At 38.7% G+C, this 19,405-nt stretch overlaps 1 protein-coding gene across 1 annotated transcript; it reads left to right on the forward strand.

Annotated features, from left to right (window-relative positions):
* Nucleotides 1–211: 211 nt before the first annotated feature.
* On the forward strand, nucleotides 212–12,242 carry LOC307163480 (uncharacterized protein). Its single transcript, XM_079879514.1, has 9 exons — nucleotides 212–299; nucleotides 4,939–5,274; nucleotides 5,364–5,711; nucleotides 10,960–10,998; nucleotides 11,087–11,161; nucleotides 11,469–11,497; nucleotides 11,589–11,663; nucleotides 11,813–11,881; nucleotides 12,018–12,242. Exons 1-9 carry the CDS (start codon nucleotides 239–241, stop codon nucleotides 12,072–12,074), a joined length of 1,089 nt encoding a protein of 362 aa, XP_079735640.1. The 5' UTR covers nucleotides 212–238; the 3' UTR covers nucleotides 12,075–12,242.
* Nucleotides 12,243–19,405: the final 7,163 nt, after the last annotated feature.

Consider the following 19,405-nt stretch of genomic DNA (forward strand, 5'->3'; position numbering starts at 1 on the left):
AACTTCTCAGAGCTGATGTGTGTCGTGTGTTCACAGTATATGCACTTCTCACACGTTTCACACACACTTAAAGCAACATTTCACTGTGTCATGGTGTCACTAAACAGCAACTCTAGCAGGATTTCAACACTCATTTGATCAGATGACAGGAAGTGAATAACCAGAGGAGGAGCTGATGATGTTTAAAGGAAGAGCTGTAACTATATATAATGAAGAGAAAGACTGACAGAAACACAAAATGGCTGATAAGTGTGATCTGTGTCTGCTGGGACTGATCATTCTCTCTTCACTTCTCACAGGTAAAGAAATCTGTATTTTCTCTAAAGACGTTTGCTTTACTGTTTTCCACCCCCTCTTTCTACCACAATGACCATTTGTAGTTCCTAAAGGCACAGAGGGGCTGATAGTGATCACTGTAGGCCAAGATGTGTGTACTTCAGGGGTCGATGAATTGTCACACATTTAGTACCGTGGGGGAAGTTGTAATTATCTGATTGGTCAGTTTGAACGTCTCACATTTGGGTTTTAGTCACATGGTCAGGGAAAGGATAAAAGAAGATTGTAACAGTTGCTCTGTCTCTTTTATTCTTTGGGTCCCTTTCTTGGGTCTCTCTCTCTCTCTCTCTCTCTCTCTCTCTCTCTCTCTCTCTCTCGGGTAACATTTTACATATATGCTGAGTACAATTATTGGTATAAGTTATTATCATCTCATTTCATTTATTTTGTAACTATTTTAAGTATAACTATAACCATGTTGTCAATAAACCCTTTCAATTACAACTAATGTGCTAACTAGTTTTGATTTGGTATTGACTTGCTATATGGGCCATTCTACAGAATTGGTGCAAACTGCTGTCCCTCATCCAAAAAACACATTTGAAAAGCATTTAATTATTAAAATCTTAGATGTTTACTAAGATCCTTCAATTATCTATTGAAACCCACAATAATATTTAAGATATCAGTAAGCTTTATATATATAAAATCATAATTTATGGGCTACTTTCAATTAGGAGGTGGCTGTCCCAAACCCTAACCCCTAAATTTCAACTTGTGAAAATGATATTGAATAATTTTTTGCAAATTTTTCCATTCTTGTTTTAAAAAAAATATTTTTGTTTTTTTTAAAAAAATGAAGTTAAAAAAAATATTTATTTTATATTTTATTTTTAAATCATGAAACTTTATCTAAAAAAACATGTCCCGCATTTTCATGTCACTACCAAAACAGTGAATGTTGTAGTCCATTGGCTGAGACTGATTTTAACCACACTCCTACATTTTTGATCAGGAAATATTCCTGTGTCCCTCTCTCTCATGTGCTATATGGCGAGTAGATTGATCCCATCATTTTGAGGTAAATGTGTTCTAAAGTCTAAAAATCTGTGTGTAACTTTAAGGAATGTCACTACCAAACTCATTTTTTCTGCTATTGAGTATTTTTTTTGGGATGTTATTCCATAAAATTTAGTTGTTATATGTGTTCAACTGTTCTGACCAGTGATGGCTAACCATGTGCTGATTAGCATCTTCGAGCTAGGCTCAAAAGTTATCTAAAATTGTCACTACCAAAACAGTCACAACCGAAACATTTTCTTGAAGTTTCGGTTGTGACATTGTTTTGGTAGTGACAAAAGGGAACACATAATCCTTTATTTGGAGGAATAAACTACATTTTAGTACAGTTATGCAAATAATTACTACTGTAGTATGTTTTAGTAGTGTTTTAGTATGCAATATTCTGTTAAAATTCTGTAATGTGATGAGGTTACAATTACTTAAGGTTGCAGTCCATGATACTAGCTTAGGTGTAAGGTTGTTGTCAGTAATGTTAATTTCTATGATTAACTTGGCAAGGAGAATGACATAAAACACCAACATGCCTAAAAAAAATAGAAAAACTACAACAGAGAGACAGAGAGAATACAAACAAAGGTTGAGGGAAGACCCAGTGAAGTACGAGGAATACTTAAGGAAAGAAAATGAAAGAAATAAGAAACGAAGGGAAGAAGGAAAGTTGAAGAGTATCAGTGAATTATCTGACAGGGAGCAAAGACATGTCAGAAAAGCATGGAGGAAAAGACAGAAAAGACACAGGATGATGGTGAAAAGACAAAAAGAGATGGAGACATTTTGCAGGGCTTCCACACCACCTAGCACTTCCAGTGAGGGTGATCAGACACCAGTACACACACACACACACACACACACACACACACACACACACAGTTCAGTGGTTCTGGAGATTTATCTGAATGAGGAAAATTATTCTGAAATTAATGTATTATGTAAACACACACACACACACACACACACACACACACACAGAGTTCAGTGGTTCTGGAGATTTATCTGAATGACTCATAAACAAAATGTTGAAAATGTGAAAATAAAACAAAGTGGTTCTGAGTCTACATTGTAAGTTGTTGTTTTTTTAGGAAGAAAAATCTATGAGCATACCTCTTCTCACTTGCACCTCAAGACCAAAGTATAGAATAGCTCGAGGTGTTCTTATAAGATATTTACTGTCAGATGTGTGTCTGCTATATGTACTGACTGCATATGTGCATCATAGTTATTTATTTATATTAACATAAAATGTGGACAGTCTGATTCAGCCATGGCAAACTAATTATTGTGGTCACTACCAAAACATTACTGTCACTACCAAAAATGTGCAGTCACTACCGTAACATGGGATGTTTTGTCAAAAATAAAGTATATTGAATTATCAACTAAGATGTTATGATAGTGTTTGGTTCAATGCATATTAATACTAATGAATCCTTAACTTTGAAATCAGTACGATAAACTTTATGCCTTCTACAAAGAAAGATTGGGTTCAAAATACAACAAATCTCATAAATCACACTTAAAATATTATTAAAATTATAATCTTTATTGATTTAACCAGTAAAAATATTTTTTAAAAATAGAAAAAATATATATTTATAAGGTAGATGTAAACAAAATCTTAATAGGTCATTATAAGCCTTCTTAATAAATTATTTAATATTGTGTTTCGGTAGTGACAAATTTGGGGAGAAGGAAAATATTCCAGCATTTTCTGAAAATACAATATGAGAATTAACTGCACAATTACTAGAAAAGCATACCTTGGATATTATACAATTTGCATACATGCAAAATTTGTGGGAAAAAACAAAAAAATTTCAAGATGTTTCCAACTCTGACTTTGCACCAATTCTGTAGAATGGCCCATATAGTATAATAGTGCTTTGCAATACAATATTGTCACTCTCTATAGCAACGCTCTCCCACATATTAATCTATTGTAACTGCGCTTATTTCCCTCATTGGTATAAGTGGCAGTGGGTGGAATAGACAAGAAATGTACAGTTTTCTACAGTCTTGCTGACAATGTTTCTTTAGTCATTCGTCAGTCTTGCAGGAAATCCACCCTTACAACATTTAGTGGAATTAGTCTGGAAAGAGTTCATTTGAACATGCTCAGTTTATTCTTGCACACATTCACGTTGTGATCTCAGAGTTGTGTATTGATACACACAGATCATACTGTATTATTCCTGATACTGGACATAGTGTCACTCAAACATCTGATGATGAAGAATTATCTTCATATTAAGAGTGTGTCAGTGATTTGAACAGCTCTCTGATAAAGACTAATAGTTTATTCTGGAGAGTGTGTTGTTTGCTTTAAGAAAGAATAAAGACTATGATTTAAAACTTCTGCTTTTTATGCTGGTGTGTTTTATGCTTTAAAGGGACATTGTGTAGGAATTTCTCCCATCTAGTGGTGAAATTGTATTTTGCATTCAAACGAATAGTGCTCTCCAGCGCCTCACTTTTTCAAATGCGTGTTGCATCTACGGTGGCCGTTATGTACTAAAAAGCTATGACAGGATGTCTTATAATAGCACTTCATCGAGTTTTCCTTCGGGTGAACAGGTTTGTTATTTCAAACAAACTGCAACTTGACACAACGAACAAACGAATGTTACAGTATGAATTACTGACTGTGAAAAACATGAACTATGGCTATAGGCATACATACAGAATTACTGTATGGGTCTGTATTATTCAATGTGAGGTCACAGTATATATGATAAATAACAGAAAATGTCAGATGACATAAAACTTGAAATAGCTTTAGGTGTGCAAACAATGCAAGAACAGTCATATTAAAATAGATTATTATCAAACTTCTAGGTTACAAAAAGTAAAACTTACAACCTTGTTTTTAGCGCCTTCTCTACTTTACTCAATAGCTGCTATTCATCAAAGAGCCTGTTTAACTTTTAACTATAAATGTTCTACTGTCTATATAATAAAGTACACAACCAAGCAATGAAAAAAAGAAAGCAGGCAACTTCAGGGTCTCTTTTGAAAGCTTTCTCCTGCATTAGCTCTTTCCACCTGGAAAAAGCTATCCCGACATTAGCCCTTGTGTTTTGTAATCTCCGCTCACGTTTCCTTTTACGGTCTATTTTGGTCTTTTTCGATGCCGAGGACTTCTTATCCTGTGACTCAGCATATGTATGCTCCTCCATTATAAATAACCGTGCAGTGCAGCCTTTTAAACTTGCCGCGGCAGTGACAAGCGCCTCTCTCTGCTCTGCTCCTCCACTTCTGCTGGCTTCAGTCACGTGACGCTGGCTCTGAACGAAACGCGTTGGCCTGGTACTTTTTGTCCCTCTCTGCTATTATAGTTTTTCAAGATGGCGGAACTACATGGAAGCTTCCGTGGACCTACCCGTCCAATGTATATAAAGATAATAAATTCTTCGTTTACGAGGATTAGTCAGATCATTGGCAGAGGTATTTGTACACCATCGAGGACATATTTAAGAATAAAAATATTGATTTTAGATAATAAAATACTTACAAAAACTACACATTGTCCCTTTAATTTATTAACATATAACATAATGATCACTCAAATACACTGTGTTTCAGGAACCAGTGGAGCGACTGAGACTGATGTGTTCATCAGTTCTGGTGAAAATGTCTCTCTGTCCTGTAATAAAGACAAATCTGGCTGCAAATCTAAAACTACATGGAACTATAACAGATTCAGTTATTCAGAAACAGTTAAACTGATTACTTTAGGGATAAAGAATAAAGACACAGAGAGACATGAGAGACTGAGTCTGGAGTCTGACTGCTCTCTGAACATCAAGAACGTCACAGAAGAAGATTATGGATTATACAGCTGCCAACAATGGATACATGAGAATGGAAACCACCAACAAGAAGGACCTGATGAACGTGTTTCTCTGCATGTTCTTCATGGTAAGTTTATGATTATGTGCTCAATTTAAAATTCTCCCTTTAAACTCAGATGATGATTGAAGAGTCTGTGATTTGTGTCTTGTGTTCAGTTTCAGTGTCTCCATCATCATCATCATCATCATCATCTTCATCTTCATCCTCACAGACTGAGATCAGTCCAGGCCGCTCTGTGACTCTCTCCTGTCAGTTATATACATATACTGGATCTTCCTGTGATGATCGGGTTCGTTCTGGGAGAATTGAGCTGTTGTGGGTGAATCAGGCTGGTGTTGTTATGAAGACAGACTCCAGATATCAGATATTATTATCATCTTATCCCTGTATCATCACTCTGACTACAACACTCCTGAATGAAGATGACAACAGAGAGTGGAGATGTCAGCTTACTCACAGAAATCAAGTCAAGACCTCAGTCAGATACACTGTCAAGTATTCAGGTGAGAAAACAGTGTTAGAAGAGCCTCATAATGTCAGTAACACTAAGGTCTATCAGTATCACTGAACCAGAACAAACTGAGGGAACAAAAGCTTCTTTGACTCTCACAGAAGAGTAACTCAAAGCATTGCTTCAAACTAATGAACTGCAGTGAAGTAACAGTCCAAAACGTGATGCTGGAAATAATAAAGGAATTGAAACTTGACAGCAAAAATATTAACTTTTTATGTAATGTGATGATCAAAGTTAAAATATGAATGTCATATTGTACAGTATTAATCATCTGAACTAACATTCATCTTCACAGCTCAAGCTGATTCAATGACAGCAGTGAATCCAGTCCACATCACACACTCTCAAGCCTGTTTTATACTTCTGCGTCGAACTCACGCCGTATCTACGTCGTAGGCTGTGTGTAGCGCGCGTACCCTTCGGCGTAACCTGACGTGCACCTCTCCAAAAATGTAACAACGCGTCAACTCTACACGGACACAAGCGCTGTGATTGGTCTGCTAGAACCCCTCCCTCGGGTTTCACATGCTCCCTCTGCAAGTGTAATTGCGCATCAACGCGGACAACGAAGCAGAAGTATAAATGAAAACCAACGCGTTGCCTACAGCGTAGAGGCTTCGGCGTAGGTCCGACGCAGAAGTATAAAACAGGCTTCAGGATCCCTCAACTATAAACACACACGTTTCTAAAGGTACATCATCACTGTCTTTCTCACATCAGTGCTTTTCAGTGCATAATGCTAGAGTTATCTTCAGTGTTAACTCATCAAAATATGACAAAACAAATATACAAAAAAAGAGAGAAACACAAAATAAGCCGTACACTCGTAATGCTCAGCAACAAGTTTAACATATAAAAATTCAGTTATTCATCAAGTCTGGGTGTCTTATGACCCCAATATGAAATAAACTGATTAAAATATCTTTTGTAAAAGAATATTTTTGACCTTAAAGGGGTGATGAACTGAGAAATCAAATTTTCCTTGAGCTTTTGACATATAAGAGGTCATCATACTATAATAATATCCTGTAAGTTTCAGAACTGAAAACGTTCTTGTTAGTCCAATAAAAGCTTTTATTGACACCAGGCTCAGCAAACGACTCGTTTTTCAAAGTGGGGAACTATGACGACAAAGAGGATAAAACACCACCTCCGCAGAAGAAGATCAACGCCTACTTCAACACGGCCGGTTTAGCCCCGCCCACCGATTCACGCAGTGAGTTGAAACCAGGGGCGGCCTTAAGCATCTGGGGGCCCGTTTCAATAACTAAAATGGGGCCCTGCCCACATAAAATGTAAACATAATAGAGCAGAAAAAGCAAGGATTCCTGTTGGTTTGCATCATATTATTTTATTACGCGCACTTTCAGCTTCATGAACAGGCAGTTCAACATAGAAATAATCCAACCTTATTTGATTAAAACTATATACAATTATACAGCGTTTTACGTTGGAATAAGCCTCGCCCTTTCACGCAGGGCAACATCACTGCTTTTGATTTGCGCAGTAGCTATATTTTCAGCTGTCTGGGCTGACTTAAAAAAAAAAAACAGCTCAAACATCCCCTCAACTTGAAGTATTACGGAGCCCGAGAAGTCACCTGTGTGAGTAAAAATAATTTTTTAAAAATCCGTGGCGACGGTTTTGCAATCCGTGCGCCCATGCAGTTTATAAACCGTACTCACGAATTCTCAAACTGTTCCCTCGGTTTAACAAATCGTGCCCACGAGTTTTTAATCCGCGCTCTCAGATTTGTAAACAGTGCCTTCAGTTTTTGCAATCTGTACCCACTAATTCATAAACCGTGCCCACGCTTTCACAATCCGTTCCCACGGGTTTGTAAAATGTAGGCTACTCACGGATTTGTGGCTCACTCTCATTTTAGAAGAACACCAGGAGGTACGTTGTTAACGAATCTTATAGTAGGCCTATATTGTTTTATTGTGTATTAAGTGGAATACATCGAATTGTCTTAACTGCGTCTAGCGGGTTTGGGTGAATATACAATTTAATATTAATGGCGTGCATCAAAATCTTTTGTTTATTTGTGATAATCTTAACACTTTAGTATTCTAAAATACTAAATAACAAAAATAACAAAAGCGTCTTCTAATGTAGCCTATAAAATGTAATAATAATAATAATAATTATTATTATTATTATTATTATTAGTTTATAACTATAAATGAGTCCACTTAAGACAGTAATATGTTTATCATAAAATAATTTATGAACGCTTTATTTAAGCAAAAATTATGCAAAAAATGTAGGCCTATTTTATCCAAAACTGTAAAAGGTTAGGTTATAGCCTATAAAAATAAAGCATTGATAAATTATTTTATGACAAACATATTACTGTCTTAAGTGAACTCATTTATAGTTAAACACAAATAATAATAATTATTATTATTATTATTAATAATAATTATTATTATTATATAATTATAATATATAATACAAAAGCAATTCGTCAAATATCAGTCATAATACAGGTTAGAAAATAATACTAAAGTGTTAAGATTATCACAAATAAACAAAAGATTTTGATGCACGCCATTCATATTAAATTGTAGCCTATATTCACCCATACCCGCTAGACGCAGTTAAGACAATTTGATGTATTCCACTTAATAGGCTACACAATAAAACAATATACTATAAGATTCGTTAACAAAGTACCTCCTGCTGTTCTTCTAAAATGAGAGTGAGCCACAAATCCGTGAGTACATTTTACAAACCCGTGGGAACGGATTGTGAAAGCGTGGGCACGGTTTATGAATTAGTGGGTACAGATTGCAAAAACTGAAGGCACTGTTTACAAATCTGAGAGCGCGGATTAAAAACTCGTGGGAACGGTTTATTAATCCGTGGGCACGATTTGTTAAACCGAGGGAACAGTTTTTGAATTCGTGAGTACGGTTTAATAAACATTAAAATAGTAACATTAAAAATGATGGCCAAATTTGAAAAGTACGGAGTGTCTTGCAACATGTTACTAACATGTACAAGTTCAAATAAAGTTTTGACAAAAAAGTTTTTATAAAAAGATAAACCTCGCATATTTCAGCCTTTAAATCATTTTTATAAAAAGAATGATTCAAAAAAGACAAAATACTGACATTTACAATGCACATTAGCTTATCTTTTATTATTAATAGTAAAATTAGGTCCGATTTTCCCGTGGCGTCTGTCGTTGCTAATGCTATGCAACCATGCGCTCTCCACAACGACAAAGAAGTTTTAATAGCTAATGGATTTCCACCACCGAAAAACGCTTGCTGTAGCTCTGCTAGAAGATTTATTTACGGAGAAGAAAAAAACACCCGTAGTTTGGGTGTACCCCCATCCTTCATGTTGACTCGTTGCGCCTGGAAAAAATGAGCGCGTCGCTTCAATTATTTGAAATAATGAACTTGAGCGCGCAAAAGACGCAATATTGAACGGCCCTTGTCGAGCTACCTCCAATCAGGCCACGAGCTACTCTCTCGAGCGACGTGTTGGAGACCACTTTAGACATTATGTCTGAAAATCAATATCCTAGGGAGAAAATGAATGAGATTTTCCTGTTATGTTGGGGGCCCCCTTGGAGGGCGGGGCCCGTTTCAATTGAAACGGGTGAAACATAGGTAAGGCCGCCTCTGGTTGAAACTCATTATAATATGCAAAACTGTTATCCACTCACAGCAGTTTACTTCCAAGTCTTCAATGCGACACGCCCATAAAAAACGAGCGTTTTTGAACTAGGCTCAAAACTAGAAAATAGCATATTACTTATTCATTTTGATGTTTTTGAATGTAAAAACCAAGCGAACGTCATAAGTTGACCTCAGACAACAATATAATTAAAAAAAAAAAAGCCAGTTCATGACCCCTTTAAAGAAAAATAGTTATCTCTGCCAACATTTTGTTTCGGTCTGACCGGGGAAAGTTTTGTCCTGCTATTCACCTCAACAGCTCAGATGAAACTGAAGAGAAAATGGCCGACTTCACTTATTTTTTACTCTAAGGCTGTGTTTACACTTTTTATGCTCATCCCTTGTTAATGTTGCATGAGTACCCACTACTGGAGAACTCTTGAAATGTGTTTGAATGAAATACTCTATGCCCGTGAACACATGTAATCTGATATGGAGCTGATTATAAATTATAAATGAGTTTTACACGCCATTATATAGGCCTGTATGTATGCTTGGGCTGTTGGAGCATTGTTGTCACCATTGTTGGGATTTAAAAACCTAAATTCAGAATGTCTGATCTGTTGCAAGAAAGTGTTGTTGGTGAATATAGTCTATTAATATAATAATAATAATAATTCATTACATTTATATAGCGCTTTTCTCAGCACTCAAAGCGCTTTACATAGAAGGGGGAATCTCCTCAACCACCACCAATTATTAATAACAAACAACCACTTTTACCGTCACCATAGCGGTGGCCAAACATTTTCAATAAAACACTGTGTAAAAATATGTGTAAGACATATACAAACATGTGTCCACAAGACTTTTGACTAATGGATGTTGTCGCCTAGTTTTTGCTTCAAAATGATCTGAAAATCATCCTGGCTAATCATTCACATAAAACAATACAATGATTTAAACTTTCTAAGACACATTTTGTTTGGAAAGGCAATATGCGTGTGGGATCATGAATAATGAAGTGGTTCACACCTGAGAAGACAATGAGCCGCATAATGAGCTGCATAATGAGCCTTTCATTCAGGTGTGTCACTGAGTGAATGAAAAGAATTGCAAGGACAATATATATATATATATATATATATATATATATATACACACACACACATACATATATACTGTACAGAATTGGTTCAGAGTTGGAAACATCTTGAATTTTTTTGTCTTTTTCCACAAATTGTGTATGCTTGAAAATTGTATAATATCCAAGGTAAACATTTCTAGTAATTGTGCAGTTAATTCTCATACTGTATAAATTATACATTTGATTTACATGCCATTATATAGGCCTGTGTGTGTGCTTGGGCTGTTGGAGAAAATATATTTAAAAAAATAAAATATATATAAAATAAATAAAAGTTTAATATCATACTCTATAGAGTTGTGTGCTGTGGCATGCTTCATGCCGCAATGCATGCTGGGAGCCATGAGTTTTATACTATGGGTGGCTCCCAGCATGCATTGCGTCATGAAGCATGACACCATTGTCAATGGATTTTGTCTTTGTTTATAATTGTCCCCATTCATCCTTTTCACCAGACACAGACGCTCAGGGTCATTCGACTACAAACACACCAGGTACATAATCACAGTGTTTTGTCTTTGTCTACAATTGTCCCCAATCTGCCCTGTCCGTCTCTGACTCTGTGCTCGATCTCTTCTTCAGTCATAGTGATTTCTGTCGCTGCAGTCGCTGTTCTCCTTCTTGCTCTTCTCTGGCTGATCTGCAGAAAAAGAGCTGGTGAGTTTTCAGATTTACTCCTTTACAACAATTAAAAACAGTTCAGATGAGCAAACAAACACATCATGTTCAGACTGTAAGTATCATAGAAACATGTGGATTATATGAAATTCTAAAACAGAAGTTTATTCCTGCTGAGAAATCCTGTAATGTCAATATCAACGAGTTATCAAGTCAACAATCATTTTTATTATTCATTTTAATGCTTCAACAAAATCTGATTGTTGAAAATCTCAATGCTTAACATTGTGTTTTTCATGTGTGTTTGCTCATAAATACTCATATTTCATGAGGCACTTGTTTTCAGATAATAAAAGAGGGACTGGCAACTCTGCGGTGAGTTCAGTAATGCAGTGATTTAGATTTGATTACTGTCTTTAAAGCTCAATAAAGTGTCATTCATGCAGTTTAACTGTTTGTTCTGAAGGTCAAAGATGAGAATGATCATAAAGGGACGAATGAGATGATCAACATGTTCATTCCTCCCGCTGCAAGAGCCAATGTGAGTCCACTAAATCATCAAACATTACGTTCACTGTCTGTTCAATAATGTGATTTAAAAGCTTTTGTGTTATTCTACATATTATAGTGAGAGATATGTCTGTTCTGTGTGTTAAACTTGACTCTCTGCACGTTTGCATTGATGTTTAGGAGCAGACAGATGATGTGACTTATTCTGAGGTCACTTCTTCCAATACAAAGCCAGTAAAATCACTCAATGTGAGTAGATACCAGCACATGAGTTTGACTCTCAGATAAATGAAGCTCATGCTCTAATAATAATAATAATAATAATAATAATAATAATAATAATTGCTGGGGTTCAAACATTGATGGACAGAATCTGTTCTTTCAGGATCATGATGATACAGTGACTTATGCTGCCATCAGAAGAAGAGAAGATCAACCGTAGGATGAACTTTATGCCTCTGTGAACAAGAACAAGACCTTCACAAATAAACAATAAAGGTCCCATTGCAGGAAAATTTCACTTTATGAGATTTTTTAACCTTAATATGAGTTCCCCTAGCCTGCCTATGGTCGCCCAGTGGCTAGACGTTTTGATGGGTGTAAACCAAGCCCTGGGTATTTTTGAGAAAATGAAAGCTCAGACGGGCGAATCTAGAAATCTTCCCCTTATGTCGTCATAAGGGGAACGGTTACCTCCCCTTTCTCTTCTTTGCCCGCAAAGAGAATTTGGCCCGTCCATGAGAAAATGAGCTGCGCGAGCGCGATAATGGTTTTCCTCGAGAGACATCATGGCTTGCAAACGAGCGAAGCATTACAGTTGCTCAGTGTTTGGATGTACAAATGAACACAAAGGTATTTTTTTAGTTCCTTCATCCGAGCCTCTGAAGAACCAGTGGGTTATGTGAATTTCTGATGCGTAATTGTTCAAGTTCAGACATAATCTTTCTCTCTAAGTCGTTCAATACTGTTTATGCATCAGTAAATCAAGCCAGTGACTAAACGATCAACTTCACATCGTTTCTCTTAGTAGGATGAAAATAATCTTACTTAAACTGTGATTAATATATATACAGAAAGCGATCAAAGAAACAATCCCTTTCCAATCGCCCAAGCTGTCAATCACACAGCGCGAGTTTATCTGGACACTTGCCAAAACTCGTTATAAAATCAATGACGCTGTTACGCTGCACAACGAAGCTCTTACTGTACTTACCTCATGTTTGCATTGGTGAAATCATTAGTGAGAGTGCAGAAACTGCGTTGCAATGATAAGATCTTCATTCACGCGACGTCATATGCTCAATGCTCATCACTGCAACCTTTTATGTGACGGGAATAGATCTAAAAACTTTAAAAAACTTCTCACGATTCGTTAATCCCGATAGCTGTAATAGTAAAAACGTATAATAGCTGTAATAGTAAAAGTTTTCGAGAGAGTTCCACATGTAATGCGAGATATTCCAGCCCGTTCTCATCCTAGGGCGTCATATATTGACGCTTCTGACATTTCGTCGACATCGAACGCACATGGCACCCTTTAGCGTCAATATGAGACGCAGATAGAAATGGGCCAGAAGGCGCCTCCTAGCGGTCTAACCCTAACCCTACACCAGACCTAAACCTACCCATAACCGAACAAAGCTCTGTGCATGTCATATTGACGCTAAAGGGTGCCATGTGCGTTCGATGTCGACGAAATGTCAAAAGCGTCAGTATATGACGCCCAAGGATGAGAATTCGTTGGATATTCCATATGCAAGGATGTCAGCCAATCACAGCAGTGGGCGTTTACACTGAAGTCTCACAACAGCCAATCACAGCAGTGGGCGTTTACACTGAAGTCTCACAGCAGCCAATCACAGCAGTGGGCGTTTACACTGAAGTCTCACAGAAGCCAATCACAGCAGTGGGCGTTTACACTGAAGTCTCACAGCAGCCAATCACAGCAGTGGGCGTTTACACTGAAGTCTCACAGAAGCCAATCACAGCAGTGGGCGTTTACACTGAAGTCTCACAACAGCCAATCACAGCAGTGGGCGTTTACACTGAAGTCTCACAGCAGCCAATCACAGCAGTGGGCGTTTACACTGAAGTCTCACAGAAGCCAATCACAGCAGTGGGCGTTTACACTGAAGTCTCACAGCAGCCAATCACAGCAATGGGGGTTTACACTGAAGTCTCACAGCAGCCAATCACAGCAGTGGGCGTTTACACTGAAGTCTCACAGCAGACACGCCCCTTCAAGCAGAGCGTTCAAATCAGAGGCTAAAATCAGGCTAGGAAATATGCCTTTTATTTCTAAATTATAACAACTTTTGATCTAAAAAAGATACTAACATTATAAGGGCACCCCAGGAAACATTCTAAAATAATAAAATAATCCATGGAATGGGACCTTTAATGATACAGATCATGAGCTCATCATATCAGGAGCAGATGAGAAGTTTTCATCTCTCTGGTGTTTGGAGGAATTCTATATTTGTGTGTGAACGAGCAGATATTTGTTGAATGTCCTGTGAATATGAATGAGATTTATTGTGAATCATCATCTGGTCAGAGCACAGGATCTCATCTATATCATCACAGCTACAGTAAAGTTAGAGACTGAAGCCCTGATATGTTTTCATACAGGCCAGACTCAATCTAGTGTCTCACAAGCCTCTTCCATGACTGGAGTCTGTTTATCTGCTGGATTTCTGTCTGAAAACCTTCATCTTCATGCAGAAGCTCATGCTGAAATCAGGGCCGGATTAACAATTTCCTGTGCCCTGGGCAACAAGACTCAAGGCCCCCCGTAGTTAGGGGGGTTCGGGGGCATGCTCCCCCGAGAAAATTTGTATTTCTCTGACCTACATATGTGCAATTTAGGACTTTTGAAGGCCAAAAAAATTATAAGAAATAGGCTATCTTTAAAACCTTGTCATTAGATTATTTGTCAATACCTGCTCTCTCCTCATCTTCATATTTCTTATTATTTCAGTCTTCTTATCCTGGCCTATTTCTTCCCCTCCTAAAGCTGAACTTTGACTGATAGTCTTTTCATTTTCGTCTGTGTCAGTGACAAAAGTAAACATAGGCTCAACTGATATTTATACGTTTTATGAATCATTTTCTTAGACATGTTAATTTACTCAAGGCTACCAGAAAAGCTGTAGCCTAAGTCAGTACTGCCATTAGGAACCTTCTGCAAGCTTTGGAATTTGAAAACGTCTGTTTTTTAAAATAATACAAATTATAGACTACGTTTACCGCAGTTGGTGGAATTGGCAGATGTTCCCTTAAGCATTGTGCGCTGTGGAAACGCGTCAAAGCATTCTCAGGTATGATTATGCAGCATTAATGAATGAATGATTTTGAACGAATATTTCATCATGTCGATATACAAACTAATCTTGATATTGATATCTTTGTTAGACTACCGACCCTATAGAACAGTGGTTCCCAACCCTGCTCCTGGAGTACCCCCAACACTGCACGTTTTCTTTGTCTCCCTAATCAAACACACCTGATTCAACTCATCAGCTCAGTAACCCATGTGATAATGAGCTGATGAGTTGAATCAGGTGTGTTTGATTAGGGAGACAAAGGAGCAGGGTTGGGAACCACTGCTATAGAACAAATGTCCGGCTAATATCGAGCCTGAAACAAACTTTACCGCGCTCAACCAGCGGGAGTGCATTTCACGAATTAGTAATCGCTGGCGTTCAGCAGGGAGGGAGGAAAGTCTGCGTGAACCCGCGTAGATGCAGTTTATGCAGTGAAGACTGTAAAGAGTTTGATAACTTTATTAAATTTCTGTGTATTTCCTACCTGTCAGGGCCCCCTAGATGTCATGGGCCCCTGGGCAAGTGACCAGTTGCCCTAATGGTTAATCCGGCCCTGGCTGAAATGATCCTCTTGCTTCAGCTTGTATATCAGCTGTTTCTTCTACAGAGAGACGTCCGTCTGAGAATTACATTAGTTTCTGCTCACATTATATTGTCATAAAATATCCTAAAATTTGACTTTGCAGTGTGTATATGTCACAAAATGAAATGCTGGCTATTTCTTTCTATTTTTCACATGTGACAATAAAAAGCAAAGTTGTTAAAATAAAAGTTGTTGTCTCTTCAATTCCTGTAAAAACAGACATAACTAAACTTGCTCCTTTTAAAAACCCTCTATTTGAAAACCCACCAGCCGCCACTGGAAAACAAGTACGTTTGGCAGTAACTGCAAAGCTATTTGAGGAAAAAAATATTACTGATTTTCAATAAAAAATAAATAAATAAATAAATAAAAATAAAAATATGGGGGAGCTAGGATGATAACAGCACTAAACACTAGACAAGAGAGTCCATGAGCTACAAGGAAATGCTGAACATTTCGACACCATGTTTCACTTCCTCAAATCTGCTTCACAGCTTTATCAGCGCTTTAACCTGTTCTGAGAACAGAGCTATTCTCTGAACGTGTTCAAATGCATCCTGCAAAATCACCATCATCTGGAAATCACACTGAATGCTGCACTTGAAGTCCATTTCAGAGTCTTGCATATCTGAGCTTTCTCTATTCTCCTGAGTAACTCTCTCAGTTAAATGATCTATAAGAGATCGTTTGAGGTTTTGCATATGTGATAGTCCTATTTCTCTTTATTTTGCAGATTTTAAACACACATAAACACTAACATTTTACATGAAGCATTGGCTTTATCACATTTGCTGTCAATGAATAAATGATGTTACTGCCATGATGGTGTTGTTCCAGCATCTACCAGCAGAGGGTTGATGAGATTATTCAGTCAATTCCTGACCCAATCCCAGAGGAAAAGGATCAAGCACTCTTTTAAAAAGACAAATGTCGGCCTATACTTTTGGACTCTGCTCATATATATATATCACAAAAAGGTGCTTGTATATAGACTGTTTAATGTACAAGGGATCATTAAAAGATCTCTAGTAGAGAGAAATTGTACTAATCCCCGAACTTCATGACACATGACCCTAAGAGTGAAAATGAAATAAAATCATGCCCTGACGAACATAACTACTTTCTACTCAAGGACCTTGACAGAATTGTAGAGTAAAAAGTATGATGTTTGTCTTTCAAATGTAGTGAAGTTAAAGTAACAAGTTTCCAGAAAAAATAATACTCAAGTAAAGTACAGACACTCAAAAAGTGTACTTAAGTACAGTACTCAAGTAAATCGTTACTGTCCACCTCTGAATGAGAAACAGCACTTACTTCTGTTATAATCTCCATAATGACCATAATGATGAGATATATGGATGATGGAGATCATGAAGATATCAACTCTGACTCTGATCAACACAATGTTAATCACTCTCAGAAAAAAGTACTTTTTTCAAAAGGTACAACTTTATACCTAAAGCGTGCAAATTGGCACCACAGACTGTAAGAAAAATATGTGTGTAGTGTGCGTGACGTCACCCGTTGGTTTCTGAAGAGCGTTTTTGAAGCCTAAAGTGGACAGAGCCGGCCGTCGCCATCTTGGCAGCGCGTCACTCCCGGATAACAGAAAATGGACAAAGAGGCGGGACGTGGGTGAGCTGAGGCTATTGGTATTGACCTGTTGCTGAAACCACGCTCGCCTAGCTCGACGTGATCGAGTTAGCTCAGGCTAAGGAGCTAATGCTATGTGCTAAAGGCCTCGCGCTAAAGTGACAGCTGATGATGTAAAGCCAATAGTTAAAGTTCATGTTTTTGCCCTTCGAAATATTATAATAGTTAAAAGATATAGTTACAAGTGAGACTGTGTATCGTGATTCTGTACTATTCTGCTTGTTGAAAATGTATTATGCAGTAACTTACAATATTACTCTGAGCTTGTGTGTGTGTGACAGTGATTTATGTGCATACATGTCAGTCACTCTTTTTTTACAGTCTATGGTCCGTCAGCTCGGCATTGCTCATCAAGTTAGAGAACTTTATTATTCAGTCCATTTTAAATTCTGATTTTGGCCGCCTCTCTAATGGGTCAAAATCATAGATATAACCTCAGAAGTTCAAGTAAATGCGCTAGAAATCCGCGTTCATTCAAGGATGTGCATCTATTGCATGGACAGAGAGAAAGCACTGACACCTGCAGGATTTCATCTGACGGTACTTTTTATTTAACACTAAAAAGATAAATAAGCATATGTAGTCTATCTGTCCCGTGAGAGCAACGGTACCGCAGAACGAGTGTAGCCTCTATATCTATAGACACTTTTAAATCTGAACTCCAAAAAGCAACAAAATTGTCAGACATCCATGAGTGAATATTCACAGAGGAAAACAACTGGAAAACCCATCCATCCATTCATCTTCTTCCGCTTATCCGGGGCCGGGTCGCTGGGGCAGCAGTCTAAGCAAAGATGCCCAGACTTCCCTCTCCCTAGACACTTCCTCCAGCTCTTCCAGGGGGACACCGAGGCGTTCCCAGGCCAGCCGGGAGACATAATCCCTCCAGCGTGTCCTACTGTAGGTCTTCCTCTGGGTCTCCTCCCGGTGGGACGCGCCCGGAAAACCTTCCCGGGAAGGCGTCCAGGAGGCATCCGGAACAGATGCCCGAGCCACATCAGCTGACCCCTCTCGATGTGGAGGTGTCATGATAGAAACACGGAAGCAAATGCAAGTTAACTCTCTCTTTATTGTATAACAAGTTGATGGTAGATATAGTCCAGAGTGAAACAGGGTAGTGGCGCAGGGACTTCGATGGTCAGATGTGTGCCGTGATGAAGAGTGGTGACGTGACGTGACAAATCCAGGGTGAACATCCACGGGGACACGAACAGGAAACGAGGAGACACCGAGACTGGAACGAAGACGAGATCACACACCGGGAACCACATACAACGATCTGACAAAGGAGATGAGAATTGAGTGAGTATATATAGGTGCTGAGATGAGCTGCAGCTGGTGACGGGAGTGATGAGCTTGATCGCTGATGAGTGATGATCAGCCGGCACGCCCACACAATCAGCACACAACACACAATAACAGAAACACGAGACAAGAAAGAGGCATAGGATTTATGAACCGTGACAGGAGGAGCAGCGGCTCTACTCTGAGCTCCTCCCGAGTGGCCAAGCTTCTCACCCTATCTCTAAGGGATCGCCCAGCCACCCTGCGGAGAAAGCTCATTTCGGCCGCCTGTATCCGGGATCTTGTCCTTTTGGTCATGACCCACAGCTCATGACCATAGGTGAGAGTAGGAACGTAGATTGACCGGTACATCGACCACATTACTGCAGACGCTGCACCGATCCGTCTGTCAATCTCCCGTTCCATCCTTCCCTTACTCGTGAACAAAACCCCAAGATACTTGAACTCCTCCACTTGAGACTCTCCACCAACCTGAAGTGGGCAAGCCACCCTTTTCCGACTGAGGACCATGGCCTCAGATTTGGAGGTGCTGATTCCCATCCCAGCCGCTTCACACTCGGCTGCAAACTGTCCCAGTGCATGCTGAAGGTCCTGGTCTGATGGGGCCAGCACGACAACATCATCCGCAAAGAGCAGAGAGGAAATCATGTGGTCCCCAAACCTGACACCCTCCGGCCCCTGGCTGCGCCTAGAAATTCTGTCAATAAAAATTATGAACAGAACTGGCGACAAAGGGCAGCCCTGCTGGAGTCCAACATGCACCGTGAACAAGTCTGACTTACTGCCAAAGGGCCTTATTGGCAAAGGGCCCCGGACCCCATACTCCCAGAGCACCCTCCACAGGACACCGCGAGGGACACAGTCGAACGCCTTCTCCAAATATATCACAACTGGAAAACAGTGCTG

The sequence above is a fragment of the Squalius cephalus genome (genome assembly GCF_949319135.1).
Source record: "Squalius cephalus genome assembly, chromosome: 1".
NCBI lineage: Eukaryota > Metazoa > Chordata > Actinopteri > Cypriniformes > Leuciscidae > Squalius > Squalius cephalus.